Genomic DNA, 21,225 nt, shown 5'->3' with positions numbered 1-21,225 from the left:
TTTGTAATCGTTTCAATATCCTATCACGTTACAAAGTAACAGGCATTAATCTAGAGCAGCGGTGCCCAACCTACGGCCCGCGGGCCGGATCCGGCCCGCGAAGAAGCTCAATCCGGCCCGCGAGCTCCTAGTCGTATATTCGTAAATTATTGCCCAAATACCGCGTATTTTTTAAATTTATTAAAGTATTTTCTGTGAATTTTATTAATTACAATATTTCTGATATTGTTATATGTATTTTATGATTTACATTAAATTCTAAAAATAAATTAAAAAACGCAAAATTTTCATAAAATTTATAAATATTTAAAAAAAATGATTCACCACAAACATATTCGTGAATTCATTTAAAATGTTGAATTTTTTTCAAAGATGTTACTAAGATATGTAATTATAAAGAATCCGGCCCGCGAAATCGTATGTCATGATGAATCCGGCCCACGGACAAAAAAAGATTGGGCAACCCTGATCTAGAGGATCATCAATCATTTTCCTCTGCAACTCGCAGTTGCAATGATGAACCTGAACATAGCCGTTTATTCACCAGGTACGATGTTCAATTGGTAAGTGATGAGAGTGGATTCATAAGATCGGAATAATTGTAGTTGGCAGGATTATATCATATAAGCTGGAATGGATTACAAAGAATTCGAATCGATGAGCAGAGCAGTACCAAAATTATTTCGAGATTCTTTATCAGGCGTTTTGAAGTATGGAGGCCAGAGAAAACAAGGTAATTTATGAAACTACTATATAGTCTAAGTATTAGTTTTAAGAAACTGCGCCGGAATGCATCATCCAATGATGCTAGAAGATTTTGTTTGAATCAGTTCGAATCAACTCAATTGTTATTGAGTAACGAAAGACAATTTCATAAATTATACGACCCGTAGAAGGTCAAACCTGTCGAAACCATTTTGTTGTGATTCTCGTAGAACAAAATGGTGAAAAATTCAGACTTGGTTCACAATTTCGACGTCAAGATGTGCAGGTGAGGCAGTGCCTGGCAGGGTCGGTTGTCAACGAGTTCAAATTCGACAAAAACTTATTCAGCGTCATTGAGGTAAACATAATTATCATTCCTTGAACTTTAACAATCATAGATGGGTTTTTTTTTTGTTGTTTTATCACTACTACAGGTCATACAGCAAATAAACGACAACTTCATAGCTGCGGTCGCGTTAAGTCGCCAAAATAAGAAGGTCCTGCTTTTATTGGATCAACACGCAATTCACGAAAGGATTCGTTACGACAATTTGCTAAGAGGTACTGTAATGGTCGTTGAATGCGAGTGATGACAGTGCTGTTGTGAATTGAGTAACACATACTTGACGATTTCATGACGACCATAGCGATTTTCAGTAATATTATAGTTACATTGTTTTCAGATTACACCTCCTGGGATCGTAAGAGCTTTATACCAGCCAACTTAAGCATACCAATCATCTTCAGTGACCAGCCGATCCCGCTGTGCAATTGGATATTAGAACATTCAAAAGAAGTTCACCGTTCGGGTTTGAGGATAAGATCAGAGAAAATGGGATATTTGACCGTAACTAGCATACCAAAGTGTTTCGATAGGAGAAGGTTCCACCAAAACCGCACTGAATTGGAACGTGTTGTGAAAAAATTGTTGAACGATATAGCTAGTGACTTAAAGAATAATCACTGGAACGTTGCAACTACTCCCAGGATACCGATGACTATTCATAATGCTATTGCGACCGAAGCTTGTCATGGTAATAGTAATTCTTTTTCAATTTAATCTATTAATTTTAATTGTAATTTTCTTCTTCTCAACTAATAATGCAGGGTACTAAATAATAATTTAATGGAAAGGCCTCAGGCAAGTGGGGCATTTCAGTTTCAGTCCAAAAATTGTTCTATCGATAATAAAAATTCTTTGATTGTTTTAGGGGCCATTAAATTTAACGAAAAAATGAACGTTGACCAGTGTACGGAACTTGTGAGATTGTTAATGGACACAGAAGCACCAAGTCGTTGTGCACATGGTCGCCCATCTGTAATACCACTTTTGGAACTTGAAGCCTCTAAAATTCAAACGCAGCTTTTCAAGGTGAGAATCTCATGATAAAGAAAAGGGATAATTTGTAGCTATATTGGGATGCACTAGCGACTTCGAATTATAGGAGTATCGGGTAACGGAATTCATTTTATCGTTGGAAATCGAGACGTAGTTATAGTACGTTTTTATATTTGTCATTTCAAGTTTATACAAGTTAGCAAGGTCGCTTGATGGTTTCGTCCAAGGGTCGACTTGTATTTGAACTACTAATGATTTGAAATATCGCACTAGTAATTACAGTTTCGCAAAAAACAAAAAAGAAGAGATAGCAAAAATTAAAAAAAAAAGTCACAACCAAAATTACCTACTATTCACATCTATAGTTTTTGAGCTATTGTGGATAATTGAAAAGTGGAAAAATGTATCACAAATGCGCCAACTACTCTGAGTAATTAGATTTCTGGATAAGCCCCGAACAGAATTTCTTTTCCAAAGTAGATGATCTTGTACGTGAAAATATTGAAAGGAGTGGCCCCCAGGGTTATAGGACATACGCCGTTCGGCCGTACGTAGTAGCAGATAGTATAAAGGGCCATTTCCAGTTCCGGAGAAGTGCCCACGAATACCGTCGTCACCGGTATCACGATGTCATTTAGGGTGGCGCGTACCTTTACGATGGCGGCATTCTAAAGTGAGAAAAAAAGACTAGATAGAAAATCGTTGTCATAAAGTTTATATTCTGATCTATTTCAGTTGGAATTGGAAAATATAATGCGATGTGAATCTTATTCGATGGAAGTTAAAATACCGAGTCTTCAATGTTCGAATTCGGAAGTTATTGAGTGATCTTTGATCGTCTAACAAATTTTTCTTTTCCGCTTACGTAGTTTGGATGTTGAATCCACCAAGATAGGCTTTGTGTCATGATGCAAAACTTACCGTTCCAAGTTTGGTTTCCTTGATGTAGCCCAAGTAATTAGCTTTTCCAGCAGTTTCCTGGTAGTTGAAATAAACCCAATTTCGTAGCCCAACTACTTGATCACGGATTTTCTCAGCCAGAAAGACGCTCTCGAACCCGCTGCTAGATAATACGTTATTCTCCAATGCGTATTGCGAAAACCATATTCGTTTCAGCGCGTCTTTGAACTCGAATTCATCATTCGGAATCAAGCCTTTGTCAGATAGGAATTTCAGAGCCTTCTTCATGACTTCCGTAGAGGCGAATGTGTTTATCAATTCCGTTTCTTCTGCGCGTCTTTCCGCTGTCGTTTTTTCAGCCTCTTTGAAATCCATCTCATACTTTTCACTGATAGACCGCAACGCAGCAATGGTTGGTATTTTCAATGCTTCGGGATCCACGGTCAGTAAGCTGACAGAAGCAAAACAAAAATATTCACACCACGATTTCAAATTGGTTCAGCGGAATGCCTAGTAAGATATTCTGAAACATTTCACGGGATTCTCGAAGATTTTTCGACGGTAAAAATTCTAAGATTTCAAGAGGTGGGAATATTCAAGTATTTTTTGATCTCAACTCACGGTTCAGAAGCGCTGTCTGTAACACTGTCATCAGTTTTCTGTCCTTGTAGCTTCAGGGTAATGTACTTGAAAGAGTTATGAGTATCCGCATTGAAGAGTTCCTCCGTTAACTTGGCCAGCTCTTCGTTTGACACCAAATTTGTCTGTTCCGGGGGAGCCATCGGATTTCCAGAACTTTGAGCACTCGGTGCGTTCAAATCCGCAGTAGGTTTGACTTCTGCATTTAATGGTATAACACTCGAAGGGGTAGCAGAATTATCCTGCACCGGATTGGTCGGATTCGTTGGATTTGCCGAATTTGCTGGATTCACTGGTGCAGTATCACCAGTTGCAGTCATTGGATTCGCAGGGTTTCCCGCAGGCGGTATAACAGCGCCATTTGCTGCAGGTGCTTGTGGCATTGGATTGCCTTGACTATCCGTTGTCCCGTTATTGTAATAGTTGTTGTAAGTTATCTGAGTATTACCGCCTCCTCCTCCACTGCTCCCTCGAATTCCCCCAGGAAGTAGCCTATTGACCGCAGCATTTACTCCGGCGCTCACCCCCGCGAATACAACAGCCTCTTTGGCTATTTGTCCTATACCACGATTCGACGATCCCGCTGCTTGGGCTGGTGCCAAAATCACCGTTTGAACCGGTGGATTGTACGGCTGACCAGCTTGCTGATGATATGGTTGACCAACCGTTGGAGTGTACGGTTGCCCCATTGGTTGGTGATAAGATGGTTGTTGACCATACGATGGGGGCTGTCCATACGATGGCTGGTGGCCGTATGACGGTGGTTGTCCATACGATGGATTGTACGGTTGTCCTGCACCACTTGGATGATAAGAATGACCGCCGACCGGTGGATTGTAGGACTGCCCGTAGGGTGATCCCACCGCAGGATTGTACGAAGATGGATTATTATTCGGTGGATGATATTGTTGCCCGACTGATGGATTGTACCCCGTTCCGGATTGTTGATAAGGATTATGATTACTTTGGCCGGGATAGCCTGTACAGATAAGAATATACACACGTATAATTTGCCATGATACGTTACATCTGATGGATCATATAATTATGATTCGATTCCAAAATTACGATGAAGATTGTCGCGTGAAAATCAGCAGGGTCTGGCCTTTTGGATATGATTGGTAAAAAAAAATGAATAAATGTATAAAAAAGTCAATTACCGGATTGTGATGACGGAGCATTCACTTTGGTTGCAAGGTGTTGATCTGGTAGCGGCGCAGACGGTTTCGGCCCAACATTTCCGCTATTGGGTCTGTTATGAGATCCTGTGTCAGGAACATTCCAACCAATTTTGCTCGGGTTTACTGGGAATTGTAAAATACAGCCGTACATGAAAATTGGTTTCAGCTGATGCTTGAAAATTTGAATAACTCGCCCGCATTTTTTCAGTCAACTCACCATTATCGTGGTGGGAGGTTGTTGTTCGTGGCCGCGAAGTTGTCCGTGATGCAGGACGAGATCTTGATGAGGATGAAGATCCCGTTCTCTTCCGGCACTCGGCATTTCCTGTCGAGAGATTTTGTGTTTAGATATGTTTCATGAGCTGCGTAATTATCTGAATTTGAAAAAATGTTGAGCGTTTCTTTTTCCCTCAACTCTGAAAGCCCCAACTTTAACATATTTATCTCGTTTAAATTGACCATAGCAGAGGATCGACATCGGATCATGAAGAGTTGTAAAGTGAACAAATTGTCTGCAATTTGCACTAGCTGGTAGTCCAAAGTGAATAATGCGATACTAGTGCGTAGGTATAACTTTTGATTAGCTAACCCACGTATCCTCAGTGCCCCAACCGTAGGAAGTGTGATTTCACCCAATGATAATCCCAATGATGCACCTTATTATGTATGTCCCCTTGAATAAAAGGGTATGACTATATCATTGAAAGTGTAACGCCTATATATCCATCGCTGATTTCAATTATTCCGCTCCGACACGCACCTGAACGTAAACTATAATAGAGATTTTTTTTAGGAAGATAATAAATAATTAGCTCTTTTTGTTTGCGATGTCGTCAAATGTTCACGATTATTTATGCTAAAAATACTCCAAAGTTCTACAAAGTATAGAAATCGAACACCTATCGTATTTCACTTCAGCTATATTTCTCTCAGGTGTCAGGTGAAATACATCGTATAATTAAATGGCTGTATGTAAAGTATGTAATCAGATATTTGTGAGCATCGATCTTTACGTAAACGTTACTCGTTCATCAATTTGTAACGTACGTAGGTGGCACATCGAAAAATCTAACGGGTTTGAGGATAAAATTTTCTAACGTAAAACCGACAGTATAAGGAAACAATGCAAGCATCAGAGTTTCTTGTAACAAGATGATGTGATTCATTCATTCGAACTTATAAACGTTCAAGGTTGGCATTGCAAAGTTACAGTTTGGAATGTACACTGAATTTGTCAAGAACGTAGATTTATATGTTAATCAAATTCTAGAACGTAGTACTTGTACTGTAATATGGAAAAATACTCCATGATACATCCGTTGTTTTTCCGTTTTTTCGTTCGAATTATGATGGAGAATTCGATTTGTATAAAACAAGATATAATTATACAAATGACTCATAACTCCTGCGGAACCGTGTTGAACTATGTCCCAAACTTATCAAGTGAAAGCGAAATGGGATTGACAATTTCTAAATTTTCACATTTTTGCTAAAATTAAAACACTCCGTTCCCCAGAAGGATCACATTAGATATCGACACTACGCAGGCACGTGTAACAAGCCATCGATTATGCAAACAAAATAACATAAATGTAATTCAAATAAATAATTTCTCACCGGCGATGAGACCGATGATGAGCAGAACAATTAGCAAGTTGCTGCACTGCATGACTGCAGACTTCAATATGTTTTAATGACTGATCAGTATCGTTAGTGTTTTTAATTTCTTTACACGCATAAATTATTAAAAAAGAACACAAACAAACGGAACGCGAAATACGACAAGAACGGCTGTTTTAACGATTTACGTTGATGCTGGTCACTCCGCAAAGAACTAAACTGAACTGACAAGTATTTGTAAGCTTTCTCTTCCCATTGATACCCGTTGCTCGGAAACACAATCATGCGGGGCTTCACAAACCGGTGTTGGAGGTATATGTATAGCATAAAGTGGGGATAATTATACGGGCATGATGCTCACAGCTCATTGTCGACCTTGCACATTATACAGAATTTTTTCTTATCTTGTAAAACTAATTGTTAGTAATTATAGTTGCCCGTCTCGATGCAGGTCAGAAGACACCAATTCTCAGGGCTTCTTTTCAATGATGGATATTAACTCCTCTTCATTTATATTAATTAACAAAGTAACTGACACAATTGGTGATACTTTAATTTGTTCCAGAAGAAACTTAATTTCACTTTCACGAAGCGCAGCCGTGGTTTCAGTTTCAAAAAGATGTGAGCTTTTGAAGGCAGAAACGCGCGAATCCTCATAATTGTTATCGCGCGAGAAATGGCGGCATTTAAGTTTGTTGGTATACCAATTTGATTCCATTTTTGTTAAGTTTATCTTTATACAAGTAATCGACTCGTCGGCTAAGTGATACAACCATTATGGTTGTTCGGCGAAATGAATTAAAAAATTGAAAAAAAGAATAGGTACTTCACATTTATTTCATACTGCAGATTTATCGTTAAACAAATTACTCAACGTTGATCACACTCCGACACATCATGCCATCACGCCCTGAGTAGGAAAATTTGCAATACCGGAAGTGGCTATGCAGAGCCCTGATGTATGATATTACTTATGATATGACGTCTGTATGGATATGATGAGGCTTGCATGCAAGTGATGATAAGGAATACTTCTTTGCCTGTCATGTTTTCCTGATACTTTTTTTTGAGCCGAAATTTGTTCCCCATTTTTATTGCAGGACTCTGCATTACCACTTCCGGTTTGGTAAATTGACTCCAAACCTGATTTTGAAATCAGGAGAACATGACAGATGAAGAGGCGTTCCGAGTCTACATGTAGGGCAATAACATGAACATTACGAATTCATGTTTACAGAAAAGTTTAGTCATATAATCAATGCGTCACAATATCAACAATAGATCTATTTGAATTAACATTAAGAAATTAATAGAATTATTCTGAAAAATACCAGGAGTATCCAAAGTCGTCAATTTATGTATGGTAGCACTGCCTATTAATACATAATTAATTGCTGGGCAGATATGATAATTGATGCAGATGCACTGAAGAGTCCTCTGCTCCAGATATGTGATATGACTCTGTAATTTCTACGGACTCTAGCCAGTGATCGCTGTCACTCCATAAGGTAGTGACCTCAACGGCAATGCAGGAACTATATTTGCCGCAAGCCGCGCATATAGAATTGCTTCAAAAGAACGCAAGACTTCATTATCTGGAGCACTGTCCCAAGGCTAATTTGTACGTTACTTTAGAATTGATTCCTATTAGAACACCTCACCAAAAGATTACTTCAATTGCTTCTTATACAGTTTCTATCGTATTCAACATCAATATTGCCCAGTATGTCTTAGGAAACTGTCCATTACGTCCATACTTTCCTCTTAAGGAACAGCATAAATTCACTTTATCTAACAATAAGAATACAAGTAGCGTTCCATTTGGAATCACATCGCACTAATAATGCAAAGACAATCAGTCTGACCGTGACCCTTGAATATGGACATCAACCAGGCTATCAAACTATGAATTGAAAATAATTGTCCACTCAACCAAAGAATTGATTAGGTGCTGCATTTGGTTGGATCTATTTCTAATGCAAGAATAGTCAACCATTATACATGTAGAATGTACGTCAAATTGTATGTAAACAGGTGTCAGGCAACAAATATTATTCGTTGACTTTACCAAGCGTACATTGGATCAATATCTAATCCCTGAAAGAGGAGAAGAACAGGGATCTTTTAATACTTTGGCAACTGTATTGCTCTCTCTCTCTCTTACTGAATTTGGATACCAGAAATAGCGACAGTTACCTATACTCAGCACAGAATGTCGTATTCGTACAGGCAACTAATCGTTAGTATTTAAAAGTCAACGCAGACTTTTTTATCTAAGTTCTCTGGTATACAAACTGCCTGGGTAAAATCTATACATTATACGCTAGTGAAGTTTATATAGTTCTAGGTGACAGTGTTGATCCTCGTTCACAACTGGTGAATTATCAGACCGCTTAATCTTCTTTACTATAATATAGTCTTCAGACATTTAAATATTAGAGACAACAGCTGAAAGTCCAGAATCAAAATTGAAATTATAACCTCCATTTTGATTGGAGTGACGTGTAACGCCTTTTCAAGGCAATGACCTATCATGACCTGTTTTACGTACATGATATTTCACTGATATAAAAGTATGATCTGTATTCAACATCTAAAGTCTTCTGCACTGCCAGAGTCATTTACACCGAACAGATGTTAAATCGACTTATTAAAGCTCCATGATCCAAAGAGGAATTATAACTCATTATAGGATTTATAAATCAAACAAAGTTGAAGTAGATCTGTCCATCATCCATATTGAGTGCTGTGTATCCGGTGATCCTTCGGTGATCTCAATAATTGTTGATGAGAATAGAGGAGATTACAGCCCAAAGGGCATTTGAGACCTTGAATCTGTTTATTTTTTGTCGCATGTAGAAAGTGGTAGAGCATGGACCTGTTAACAAGAGTGTATAAAATTAGACAGGTGTGATAACCATAAGATTTTATAATAAAATCGCGCTGACATATGTGTCATGTTTATAAATACATAAAACCTAATATTTTCAGAGGATCTCGGGCGTATTATTACAAAGTCCAAAATTCAGGAAATTCGGCTACTGCGCCGGTCAGAATAAGGTGCGTGGCTCTAAACTCCTCAAGACACCGACCAATAACACATTGGTTATATTACAATATAATACTGCAGCTGACATCGGAAAGAATATTTGCGGATTCTGTTGGGAGCTGCAGCAGTAAAACGATCCCAAAGGTTACGTAAACCAAAAGCTTTTCGGAGTAGTGATAATAAAGTTTACGCGATTTGAAATATTACGATCCTAAAAAGCGATAATTAAAATTATCACACAACATGTCGAGCACCCGTATGCTCAACCCCGTTATCGCGAATTGGCCTAAACCATCGAGTGGAAATGGAGGGTGTTGGCCCGCAGATCGGACAGTCGGCGCGCGTATTCACCGTATTCGTTCATCGTCAGCGTCTGTCATCACACATAATAGTCGCGCAATGGCGAGTGTCGGTAGTTCCAGTGTTAACGGCAAGGTCTTGAGTTTAGATAATATTAATCCAAACCTGAAACGTATGGAATATGCTGTTCGAGGACCTCTGCTAATCAGAGCTCTGGAAATCGAAAAAGAACTCGCCAAGGTACGGTTATTTAAACGAATCAACACCATGCTTTCGATTGTTTTTCCAAAGTCGTCTGCTATCACCTGTCAGATGTCTGACATTTAAATTTGACAGGTAGCTTTATCATTTACCTTGTTCCCTCACACGTTAATGCAACTGGTGGGATATTTCATTGCATATTCAAGGTTGTTATTATTGTTGATTATTTAATAGAATCTACTATTTCCGTGATTAGAACCCACGAAAAAATAGACTCTGTTAGATAAAAATTATAATAGATGTTTAGATCACTCTTTCATACAGATGCCTTCCACTGGTAATTCACACAATCAACAGTTGGCTGAATGATTCTGCGTCATAAATGGTTACCGTCCTGTTACTCAAATTACTTGTTTCCTGTAATAGATACCTGTGCATGTAATTGAATCAACAATAGCACACACTCACTCGTAAACTTGCCTTGAAATTAAGCCCCGTACTCGAAATGAAAAGACACCTGCATCTGTATCATGCTTTGCCAGTATAAATACAATAAAGATTAAATGATTACATCAATCTCTAATCAGAATTGAAAAATTGATGGATGGATGGATAACATTAGTTCTACCTGTACTTGTACTTGAGATAATTGAGCTGGTAAAAATATAAACTCAAACACGTCGGCTCAACATTACCCAGCATAAATACGAATACCCCTAACAACCCTAATTGCATACGTACACATTACCGTATTACCATACCATTAAACGAAAATTGGCTAATCACACCAGCTCAGGAGTTCTTAGAAACCTTTCTAAATACATTATGCAACATATTTCGTTCACCGCTTTATGAACCCTTGTTATTTTTTGTCTTTTCATTTGAATATGAACACATTCAAATTTACAGGGTGTCAAGAAACCTTTTAACGAGGTGATAAAGGCCAACATCGGAGATGCTCATGCTATGGGACAAAAGCCTATAACATTTCTACGTCAAGTTCTGGCACTCACTGTGACTCCAGAATTTTTAGATGACTCGAGATTTCCAGAAGATGCCAAAAGTCGGGCTAGAGCTCTCTTGGGAGGGTGTAAGGGTGGTAGCGTTGGATCTTACTCGGAGTCGGCAGGTATTGAGGTGATTCGGAAACATGTAGCTGAATACATTCAGGAGCGAGATGGTATCCCCTGCAATTATCAGAATATAATTCTCTGTGGAGGAGCATCTGATGGCATCAAGGTATATTTTATATTCACAGTCTCTCTGTATTTATACTACCGGTTATTACTTTTTTACTTACTTTTCAGTCAATACTAAAACTGTTTATTGAAACAGTCAACGGAAAGCCATCAGGGGTAATGGTTCCGATTCCCCAGTACCCTCTGTACTCTGCAGCGCTAGCAGAATTTGGACTAACGCAAATCGGTTACTACCTGAATGAGGAAAACAAGTGGTCGTTAGATACGAGCGAATTGGAGCGGGCGATAGCGGAAGCAAAGAAAACTTGTACCCCAAGGTGTCTAGTCGTTATAAACCCCGGAAATCCAACGGGACAAGTATTAACTAGAAAAAATATCGAGGATGTTATAAAATTTGCGCACAAGCATAATTTGTACATTATGGCTGACGAAGTTTATCAAGACAACGTTTATGATAAAGATAGTGCTTTCCATTCGTTCAAAAAAGTATTAATTGAAATGGGAGAACCGTATTCGCAACTAGAACTTGCCTCCTTCATGTCAACTTCAAAAGGTCTTAACACTTACCTTATATTTTTGACGTCTAAAGATAAGAGATCTTTGCGTCTCTTCAGTTCTTGATATCTTCCTTTTTTCCTGTAGGATACATGGGGGAATGCGGTCTGCGAGGTGGATATGCGGAAATTTTGAACATGGATCCAGGGGTGACAGCTATCCTGCTGAAATCCATCTCGGCGATGTTGTGTCCAACAATTCTGGGTCAGGTAACGATGGACGTTGTAGTTAATCCACCGAAGCCACATGAACCATCGTACCAGAAATTTCAGCAGGAGAAATCCGAGGTACTTAAATCCCTTGCGGAACGATCGCGCATGGTCGTAGACACTCTGAACAGTATCGAAGGATTCAAGGTAAACCCTGCCATGGGCGCAATGTATGTTTTCCCCCAATTCACGTTACCGGAAAAGGCAATAAAAGCAGCTAAAGCTGAGGGAAAAGAACCTGATGTATTTTATGCGTTCAAATTGTTGGAAGCTACTGGAATCTGTGTTATAGCTGGTTCTGGTTTTGGTCAAAAGCCTGGGACTTACCACTTCAGAACAACTATTTTACCACAAAAAGATAAGATCAAAACAATGCTTGCTAGCTTAAAAGAATTCCACGAAAAGTTCCTCAAAGAATACAGCTAATTCGTCTGGAATCGTCCGATACGCGAGCTAGACTGCCTTTGAACTAATAATTTATTACCGATGTGACCATATCTTCTACATTTAATTGTGTTATACCATATTGATTTGTAAATACATTAGTAAAGAAGAAAGCAGAAAACCAATAACAGAGAATTGTAATTATATCGTATATAATCATAAAGATTTTTAAATTGCAAATATTCAATTAATAAAGAGAAGTTGTTAAAAATTTAAAGACTTACAAATTTCATTTTCCCTCAGCCAGGTAGCATTTTACTTTTTGTTTTAACTGAGAAAAACAAAACAAAGGTAATTATCGACAATTTCAGCTTACAATAAGACTACTTTTCTGAATTTTTTTGGCATCACTCCGTTTTGCAACTGGTAAAAATTAACAAGTTGGACTAATCCATGATAGTTCTAAACATTCACGTTATTCAATACCATAAATTAAATAAACAAATTATATGGGTTACTTATTCTACAGTTTAAACGCATTACAAGAGAGTCAGCCACAAGGCGCTTCCTACAAGTCGTTCGACAGCCTTTCTATCTCCTCCACAAAGAATTTTACATCAGTTTCCGTCACGCCTGAACTTTGCAGGACCAGCCTGAAGAAATTTGGATATTCCCTCAGAGGCTGATAAGTTATTAACATCGATCCCTTGCGTACCATATTTTCCTTGATAAGTGGAGCGATTTTTTGAAGACCCATTGATAATTCTTTCCCTTTTAGGTGTCTTTTACTGGGTGGTAGGTACCAGAAACAAACGTTGGTACATTCTGGTTCTAAGAGCAGCTTCCATCCATTCCTTTCTCTAATAAGATCGGCAAAGTATCTGGAGAGGTAGAATACCCTGTCTATGTGAGCTTCAAGGCCTTCAGATCCTTTTGCTTTCCACATAAACCAGAATTTAAAGACATCAGCTCTTCTTCCGCACTGCACGTGTTTGTCCCCAGAGTCGTAAGACGTATCGTAGAACTTATCTTTCTGGAACAGGTATGTAGCTTTAGCACCATGGGCAGACTGCAGGAGGTTTTCGTGTCGTGTTAAAAGTGTTGAACACTGTTGAGGCGCTGCTAGTAGTTTATGAGGATTCCAGGTTACAGAGTCCGCGAGTTCTATTCCCTCCAGGAGGTGTCTATGTTTTGCTGAAACCAACGCTCCTCCCCCCCAAGCGGCATCTACGTGCAGCCACATTTCATATCGTTTGCAGACTTCGGAAATTTTCTTCAGGGGATCAAACGCCCCGATTACAGTGGTCCCAGCGGTTGCGGATACCATGAGGGGGACACCGCCCTCATCTATGGCCCTCTGAATCTGTGCTTCCAAGTCCGTAACATCCATTTTTCCTTTCGAGTCCACACGTATATTGTAAACATTACGGGTTCCAATACCCAAAAATGCGCAGAGTTTTTTTATCGAATAATGGGCGTCCTCGGAAGTGAATACTACAAGACGAGGACTGGCACCTAAGCCCGATTCCTTCAACTCTGGACATCGGTGATGCCTTGCGATATTCACAGCATATCCATTGGCCATAGATCCTCCGGGACAGAATATTCCATCCCCTTTGCCGTCTCGCCACCCAACGATCTTCCGCATTTCTTTTAAAACGACCTCCTCCATTACAGAGAATACTGGAGATACCTCGAACGTGTAAACGGAGGGATTTAGCGCATCCGTCAACCACTGAGCAGCCAAGCCATATGGATCTATCGAGGAATATAGCTGGTTGATGAATCGAGGATGACCGGTTTTCACACTGTAGTGGATCACGTTTTTCGCTAAGGACAGCAGATCTTCGTGTGACAATCCTCTCGATTCCAAGCCCAAGTCTATGGAAGAGATTAAATCCGTAGGTGCGGTCCACTCAACCACGCGATTTTTTCTAGAGGTACCCTAGAATTACAAATAATTGTTGTAAGGAATATGTTATTGTTGAATTAACATTAGGACTTGTTATGTATGGATTAATGCAATTTGAATCCAAGCAGTGAACGAGCTGCAGTCGTATTTGAAGCAATGACACCATTTTTGAAATATCATGAGAAGATTACAAATCAATGACCTGGTAAGAAGAAATCAATTGATTCTATTTTCAAAGAAAAGTTTGTCATCAATCTAGTTCAATTAATTCCATATCTCACCTCAAACACAGCCTTCTCAATAACGAGATTCATTAAATCTCTGAGAAATTTTTCATGGTGTTCTTTTATCGGTAAACTTTTCCACGTTGCCTGATCACATCCAGATAATCCATTTCCTTTAACAGCCTGAGGGCAGCTATCCACGAAGATTTTCTCCTTCGAAGAATGGTCGTTGGAAATCGTTCGCTGATTATCATCGTGATTTTCGCTGTCGCCGATCGATTCTTTGATGATTTGTATCCGTCCTGACGGTGGAGAAGATGATAAAGTGCAGGCTGAATCCTGGCTTTGATTCCAGGACTGGTCCAGAGTGTCCTCAGTAGCTGGCATCGCTTCCTGGTTAGTGTTTAACTCGATGTAATCCTGAGGACTGTCTGACGATTCGCCTTGGGAACCAACTTTTATAAGCTACCGGGCAACGTAGTCACCAAGGACGAAGGAGACGATAAGGCAGGGGGAACTCCGATGGTCGGCGTACATTGCATGCGGCAGTTCGCAATTCCTGGCTTCATCGCTTAATACGACATATACTGGAATTACTCCACATTATATTCTTAATCAAAAGCAACAGGATTTAATTAACAATTTCAAGCGTACCCTTCTCAATTGTTATCATCATAATCATCCTCTGATCTCTCGCGTATAAACATACTGTAGGATGATTTTGCTCTTGCTTGAAAGATCCTCGCGCACCGCTCACTCTTTCTTCATCCTACTCTGCGTCAGCGGGTAGAAATATCGCATGCGACATGGACATTTTATTATCTTCGACTGCATTTCCTCAAACGGGTTCCAAGCAGTGCATTGACGTCTTTCACTCTTCCCTTATAGGAAAGTCCCATAGCGGTTATTCGCCGAATCAATGTACTCACATTAAAGCAATCAGGTTCTTTTTTGCTTTTTTTTCCATCCCGCATGACGTAGTCCTTAAAAACTTATGAAATAATATTTTCACGTACAATCGACTAGTACGAATAAAAGTATTACAAATTCACTCAAGTGAACTGTTTTATTCATTCAACGAGACGATGATTCAGAAATAGCGTTTATATATCAGTGCGGTGATTCCGATGCAAATATCCTGCAACGACAGTGAGTTGCAAACTCATGACATGTTTTCCCGGGCTTAGCAGGAACGAGAGCGAAAAGTTTATTTGTTTTTAATGGTTTTCTTCTAGGAAAACATACACGGAAAAAGATAACGTAAAAATAACAGGATCATTACACGGGATGGAAACAATTACAAACAATTATTTCCAACCGCTTTCAAAAGCTTTACAAAGACAATCGATTAAACTCGCTAATGAGGACTTGAATTTCCCAGTAAATCAAATAAAAAGAAGAAATTGTTCGGTTTTTCTCTGAGAAAATTTTTGTCTGCTAAACAAAGAAACTGAATAAATAATTGTCCGACTGGTTGATTAATGACACGAGGAAACGGATGCGTATTCTTATGCATATTTAGGTGTATATTCGTACCTAATAATTATGAAATAATAAATGTTAATCCATAACTAAATAAACGTCCGTGGCAGATAGCCTCGGCAATTGCAACATTTTTTGAAAGTATAGATTCCCAGCGGATTATCGACGTTGACCTAGATTTGTCTAGCTGCTATCTAGATATAGTAGAAACTGTAATAATTGCAGGATCGTTAGAAAAAACGTGAACGGAAATATGCTACACAACTACGCGACTATCGGTGTGGTATGTAAAACGGTAACGTACGATTCGCTATTCTCGTAAGTATAGTAAATTCGGAGGAGTGATAATTTACGCGAAACTATCTAGTCGCAATTTTACATAATGATCAAGTTTTCCATTCATATAAACTAATGCGCGTTGATATGTGGTCATTTTAGAAATTGTAAGTTTGATTTCTTATAAATTCACTGATCAAGCTCCTCTCTTTACTTCCTGTATGATCAATCTATCGGATGAAGATCGTCCTTCGAGTAATAGGTATTTCTATTTTTGACTGTATCGAGGTGTGTTTGTGAAATAGATATTTTCTCAGAACTTCCTCATATATTTAAATTTTTATATGAAATTTTGCAGATTACGTAAAATAATGAAAGAGAAGATAAATTCGATGACGATCAATGATTTGTGAAAATCAATTCAATTAGCGGCCGATGCTTCCTTCCTCAAAACTTACAATTACTTGTCAATCAACTGTAAATTTTTGATACCGAAATAATCAAGGCCTCCGGTATTTCAGGTAGCTCTATTATGCCATTGGATTTGTTTAAAATATCTCGATCGAAGGCTGCAGTAGCATACGGAAGTCACATTGTGTTCCGGATTATGATTCAGACACCGAAAATCAATAAAAAAAAAAGATAATAATAGGCTTAAGCGATTCATTAAATAAGTCGGGACGAGCTATAATTATTGTAATTTGCAATTTCCTGTAGGGTAGTGACAAATTTATTTTACCTGCGCACGATTATTGGATGTGGGGAAAAAAAGAATATTTAGTTAATTAACTTTAACGAACGTCTAGCATGAAACTGATTTAGCTCGTAGTCTTCCCTCTGGCTTCTGTTTGAGATAACTTTCACACAATAACGTTGAATGAAACGAATATTGCATTCATTCTTTCATTTTTTTGTCTTTTTATTGTTTATGCTCAATCTTTTCTTGATAAAAGAGCAATGTTCCAAGCAAAGTGATTCAAACGATCTGAATACATACTCTCTAGGTATATTATGCATCCATTATTTATTCACGAATATATGATAATTATAGTATGTACGATACAAAGTTATAGTATTTCATTATAGACAATATTTCTTTATATTTTTATTAGTTATATAATATATATATATATTCTTTATTTTTTGTAAATTTCTTTGAAACAAAATGCGTTTGCAAACATACGCTTATAATTATTTGAGGAATAATATACAACAATCCACCCGATTTAGATTGATCAAAGGATAATACTTGGTAACAAGTTGTAGGGGGGATAAATGGGTGCACGATATATGAGGTATGAAAGTAAACGTACCAGATAATTATTAGACCTTTTCTGAAGGTGACCTTTAGACTTTGAACGCGTAGTTATCACCTGCGCAGGGAATCCAACCGCGACGAAGATCAAGGAGGCATTAAAGAAAACTCTAATCCAAATATGATAATGACAGGTATATTTACAGCAGAATTAAATCAGTCAGAATGTCGTTTAGAACGAATTTTTTTTTCTAAAATGTGCTGTGTGCTTGTAAAATACATTTGACAAAACCTGTGGCCTGGAAATTATGACCACGACCGAGATACTCACGCACCGGGCATTTTTTATTATTTATACTCTAAATCGACCAACTCTCGCGAGGATTAAATCCAAAATAAATTCCAGTTAGGGTAACATACTTATCCGTATCGACTATTATCACCACTTACGACCAGCAGTGGATGGAGTTTTAAACGAGGAATTCCAATAATCGATAATCTCAATGTAAATTTTGAATAAACGCGTACATGATACCAACGAGCGAACAATTAATGAGGGAGAGACGGTGATTAGTTACAGACGCTGATAACTGAAGGGTTTAATGAATCGTTTGAGTTCACCACACAACAATTGATCTGTCTCTGAAACATTATTCAAGGCACTTGGAATAATATACATGAGCTTTTGATTGGCTCACTTTCGTGGCAGGAACTTTCTGATTTCAAAGGATGCTACCTTATCCAAAGTAAGCTCCGCAATTGGAACACCGACGATTTTTCAATGCCAGACAGCATAGGATACCGAGAGGAAAGAAGAAAATTGCACAGAAAAGACCCAGGCACGTGTAATCATCTTCGAGCATACCCACCTGTGAAAATTAGTTGTGGATTACAGCTTTTGTGAATGCATCTTTCATGCTTATTTTTGCTACTGAGAATACGACAGAGTTTCAATTATGTTTAACTAAAATGGCTATTCGCTTACTCGACAAGCAGGGCAAGCTCCGACTAGAATAATTTCTGGTACGATAACAGTTGTTGATACGGGTGCTGTAGCTCCATAGGAAGGCAAATATGTGCCTTGGGAATAAATTCCTTCACGTGGATAATATCCTGGTGGTGGCTGCCATCCTCCTTGAGCTAAATAATCAATCAGGTGGGTTAAGACAATGAGAGGTGATAAATTTGAGTACAATGTCAATCAGAATGATTCGAAGTATACTTGAGTTTTGTACTATTTTTAATTATTCTTTGAGATAGTAATAATTTGTGCATTTACATTGTGGTGGGTTGGTGATAGGTGCCACTGGAGAGTAAGGGGGTGGCCTGTCAGACGCTGATTTTAGGGGTTGCTGTTCCATTGCAATTATTTAGCTAATCGTAAATGTCAGACAGAACCAAGGAGGGATGGCAAAGTGACTAATCTGTCAAAAGCTGATAACAACTACGTCGTACGTAATTCGAGTAGACAATTATGACAGTTGGACCCGGTGACGCAACTATGGGATACAGAATTTTTACTTTGCGGATGAAATTTCGTTTGAACAAACGGTTATGCCAAATATAAAAACGGCATTTTAAACGTGTCTATTTTCTTCCGAATGATTGGAGTAAAATTACAAGATTTCCACACTGACCAAAGAACGACAACAGAGCTGACCACAACGGTCGTGACAATTTTGCTAAATCTCTTGTTATAAATGGCGCGAAAAAGAGGGCGCGAGTTTAAACTTCTCGTGATCTGTCAGATCTTGAAGTCAACAGAGCGCGCTCCCCAAAAAAGTGACACTGAGGCCAAAGGTTGGGATTGATTTTTTGATCATCGGTATTATTCAACTTTGTGGATCAGAATCGTGTTGAAGATCACTACACAGTCAGCCTTTTTCGATTTTTTCCCATTTTTGATGAATTTTCCCGGATATTTTTCATTTTTTTCCTTCTACTCTCATTCATGAGTACGTACATTTGATATATCCCCTGCTATCACCTGATGATGTGTAGTCAAAGTTACACCAGAACATATTTATTTCTAAATTTTTTCTGATTTTTTCAGATATTTTCCAATTTTCTTTCGATTTTTTAATTAATTATTCAATTACCGCATCTTCCCAACGCCAGACTGGCATCTGATGATAGCAAGCAAAGTGACACCATTCCAGGTTCATTCCCAAATTTTGCTTCTTTTTTCTGATTTATTTTCAATGTTTTAATTAATTATTCAAATTAATCCATCTTCCCCGCCGAAAAAGTGACACGTAGCGCCGAGTAGCGTAACATCGGCTCGCGGAACTTGCGTGAACTAAAATTCCAAGTTTCTTGCCCCTTGACGTCAGGAGACCCGCCTTACAGCGGAGACGTCGCATGTAATGCGGGTGCATCTATCATCAGGCGCTTTGGTCGCCGACCCGCATGTAATGCGGGAGTGCATATCGTTAGGCGCCTCGAGGGGCTAAAGAAGATGCGGCGGTGATTGAATGATTGAATCATTACCTAATTAAAAAATTGGTAAAATTAGGAAACAACATGGAAAGAATCTAGAAATAAACTTAAGGTCGTGTCACTCCACCTGCATATCATTGGGTGCTAGCAGGGAATAGGGGAGGTCTATCGATTAATTGAAAATCACGTAGAAAAATTGAAAAAGATTCAGGAAAAATGAGGGGATGAATATATGATCATTGATGACAAGGCAGCGATTCTTCATATTTTAATCTAGGAAGTAAGGATCTGATTACAAAATTGAACACCGACTGCGAACTACGAAGATATTACAATGTCGTTGCTCTTCTGTAAAACCATTTCAATTGGAAATACCATAGATCTAATAATAGTTCGAAGTTGTCGCAAATATCTCCGTGTCAAATGATGTAGTTTTCGAGTGGATAGATTCGCATGCAGAAATGGGTAGAGAATAACCCGAGGAGATCCTGGAATATGCATACGCCTCTCTCTCGATGCACGGTATGAATGCCGGGACCTTTTTTTTCTGAACTGAAGTATGCTGAAATCAGGAAAAAGGGAAATTGAAGGCCAGAATCAAATACCAGAAGTAATGATATAGAATAGCGGCCCGGGAATCCAAAATTCTTACCGAAAATTCAATTTTGTATCAGGAATCGGATTTCCGATAAAGAAATGCTCTAACCAGGCTCTTTACACCAGACATGAATGATACGGGATAAGTAGCGTACAGAAATCAGTTCAACATCCTCCTCTCAGGACTTTGCGAATGGAATCTGCAAGTTGAAGGAGAGGTGGCAATTTTTCCTCCAGTACAACCTCATCGCCACAGTTTTCTTCTCCAAGTTAGTCCACGATCGTTTGATTTGAGCATCCCTGTATTCGAAATAAAGAATTGAAACCAAAATTGAGATCATGCTTATGTTGTTTATAAAAAAACACTGACATTATTCAACAACACCTTGCCTACAACCCTCTCGTTTTGCTGTGGCGCCTACAATTATACTTTGTATACACGGCGACATTATGAACCCAGTTATCCTCTCAGATCTGACAGAGTAACATTCTCGTCGACTCAATTTATTCTTCAGATTCTCTTTGCTCAGGAGTCTACACTTGTCGTGCTTCGGTGTTTGCCTAAGCTTCAAGGATCCTTGTCGTAAGAGCCCCAGTCTATCATCCAAACCAAACTAGAGCCATGCCGAGGCATTTTGCAGGAGAACTTGAACCAGCTCACTGTAAAGTACGGAGGTATTAGAGATTGGAACTGGTGGATTAATACTACGGAAGAGATATTGAAATAGTTACTTGTATAATTCATACGTTTTGATTGAA

At 38.7% G+C, this 21,225-nt stretch overlaps 5 protein-coding genes and 1 long non-coding RNA gene across 10 annotated transcripts; 2 read left to right on the top strand and 4 right to left on the bottom strand.

The window, feature by feature from the left end:
• The first annotated feature begins 1 nt into the window (after position 1).
• LOC105688397 (DNA mismatch repair protein Mlh3-like) lies at positions 2-9,652 on the top strand. Of its 5 annotated transcripts, XM_048650836.1 has the most exons (8): positions 2-48; positions 469-547; positions 606-733; positions 894-1,063; positions 1,140-1,266; positions 1,389-1,739; positions 1,917-2,077; positions 9,376-9,652. In XM_048650836.1, exons 3-8 carry the CDS (start codon positions 634-636, stop codon positions 9,562-9,564), a joined length of 1,098 nt encoding a protein of 365 aa, XP_048506793.1. In that variant the 5' UTR covers positions 2-48; positions 469-547; positions 606-633; the 3' UTR covers positions 9,565-9,652. The 5 variants fall into 5 exon arrangements, with proteins under 5 accessions (XP_048506793.1, XP_048506795.1, XP_048506794.1 ...); XM_048650838.1 differs by lacking the exon at positions 2-48 and having other exon boundaries at positions 472-733; positions 984-1,063; XM_048650837.1 differs by lacking the exon at positions 2-48 and having other exon boundaries at positions 472-733; positions 936-1,063.
• LOC105688394 (endoribonuclease CG2145-like) lies at positions 2,196-6,596 on the bottom strand. The gene is made up of 6 exons (XM_012404661.3): positions 6,382-6,596; positions 4,982-5,089; positions 4,744-4,887; positions 3,566-4,562; positions 2,966-3,395; positions 2,196-2,712 (listed from the first exon to the last, which is right to left on the bottom strand). The coding sequence occupies exons 1-6, from the start codon at positions 6,431-6,433 to the stop codon at positions 2,479-2,481; spliced, it is 1,965 nt and encodes a 654-aa protein (XP_012260084.2). The 5' UTR covers positions 6,434-6,596; the 3' UTR covers positions 2,196-2,478.
• LOC125499989 lies at positions 8,091-9,518 on the bottom strand. Its single transcript, XR_007277155.1, has 2 exons — positions 9,363-9,518; positions 8,091-9,262 (listed from the first exon to the last, which is right to left on the bottom strand). It is a non-coding gene; the product is annotated as an uncharacterized LOC125499989 (long non-coding RNA).
• On the top strand, positions 9,573-12,552 carry LOC105688396 (alanine aminotransferase 2). Its single transcript, XM_020853785.2, has 4 exons — positions 9,573-9,973; positions 10,844-11,173; positions 11,242-11,686; positions 11,776-12,552. Exons 1-4 carry the CDS (start codon positions 9,677-9,679, stop codon positions 12,321-12,323), a joined length of 1,620 nt encoding a protein of 539 aa, XP_020709444.1. The 5' UTR covers positions 9,573-9,676; the 3' UTR covers positions 12,324-12,552.
• Positions 12,462-14,917, bottom strand: LOC105688395 (cysteine sulfinic acid decarboxylase). The gene is made up of 2 exons (XM_012404662.3): positions 14,475-14,917; positions 12,462-14,226 (listed from the first exon to the last, which is right to left on the bottom strand). The coding sequence occupies exons 1-2, from the start codon at positions 14,802-14,804 to the stop codon at positions 12,850-12,852; spliced, it is 1,707 nt and encodes a 568-aa protein (XP_012260085.2). The 5' UTR covers positions 14,805-14,917; the 3' UTR covers positions 12,462-12,849.
• Positions 14,918-17,182: 2,265 nt separating this feature from the next.
• LOC105688253 (brain protein I3) lies at positions 17,183-19,125 on the bottom strand. The gene is made up of 3 exons (XM_012404404.3): positions 18,710-19,125; positions 18,416-18,570; positions 17,183-18,299 (listed from the first exon to the last, which is right to left on the bottom strand). The coding sequence occupies exons 1-3, from the start codon at positions 18,789-18,791 to the stop codon at positions 18,168-18,170; spliced, it is 369 nt and encodes a 122-aa protein (XP_012259827.1). The 5' UTR covers positions 18,792-19,125; the 3' UTR covers positions 17,183-18,167.
• Between the last annotated feature and the right edge of the window lie 2,100 nt (positions 19,126-21,225).

This window comes from Athalia rosae, chromosome 2, assembly GCF_917208135.1.
Source record: "Athalia rosae chromosome 2, iyAthRosa1.1, whole genome shotgun sequence".
NCBI classification, from domain to species: Eukaryota; Metazoa; Arthropoda; class Insecta; order Hymenoptera; family Athaliidae; genus Athalia; species Athalia rosae.
Note: the sequence above shows the minus strand (reverse complement) of the source record. Positions and strands in the feature narration are given on the sequence as shown.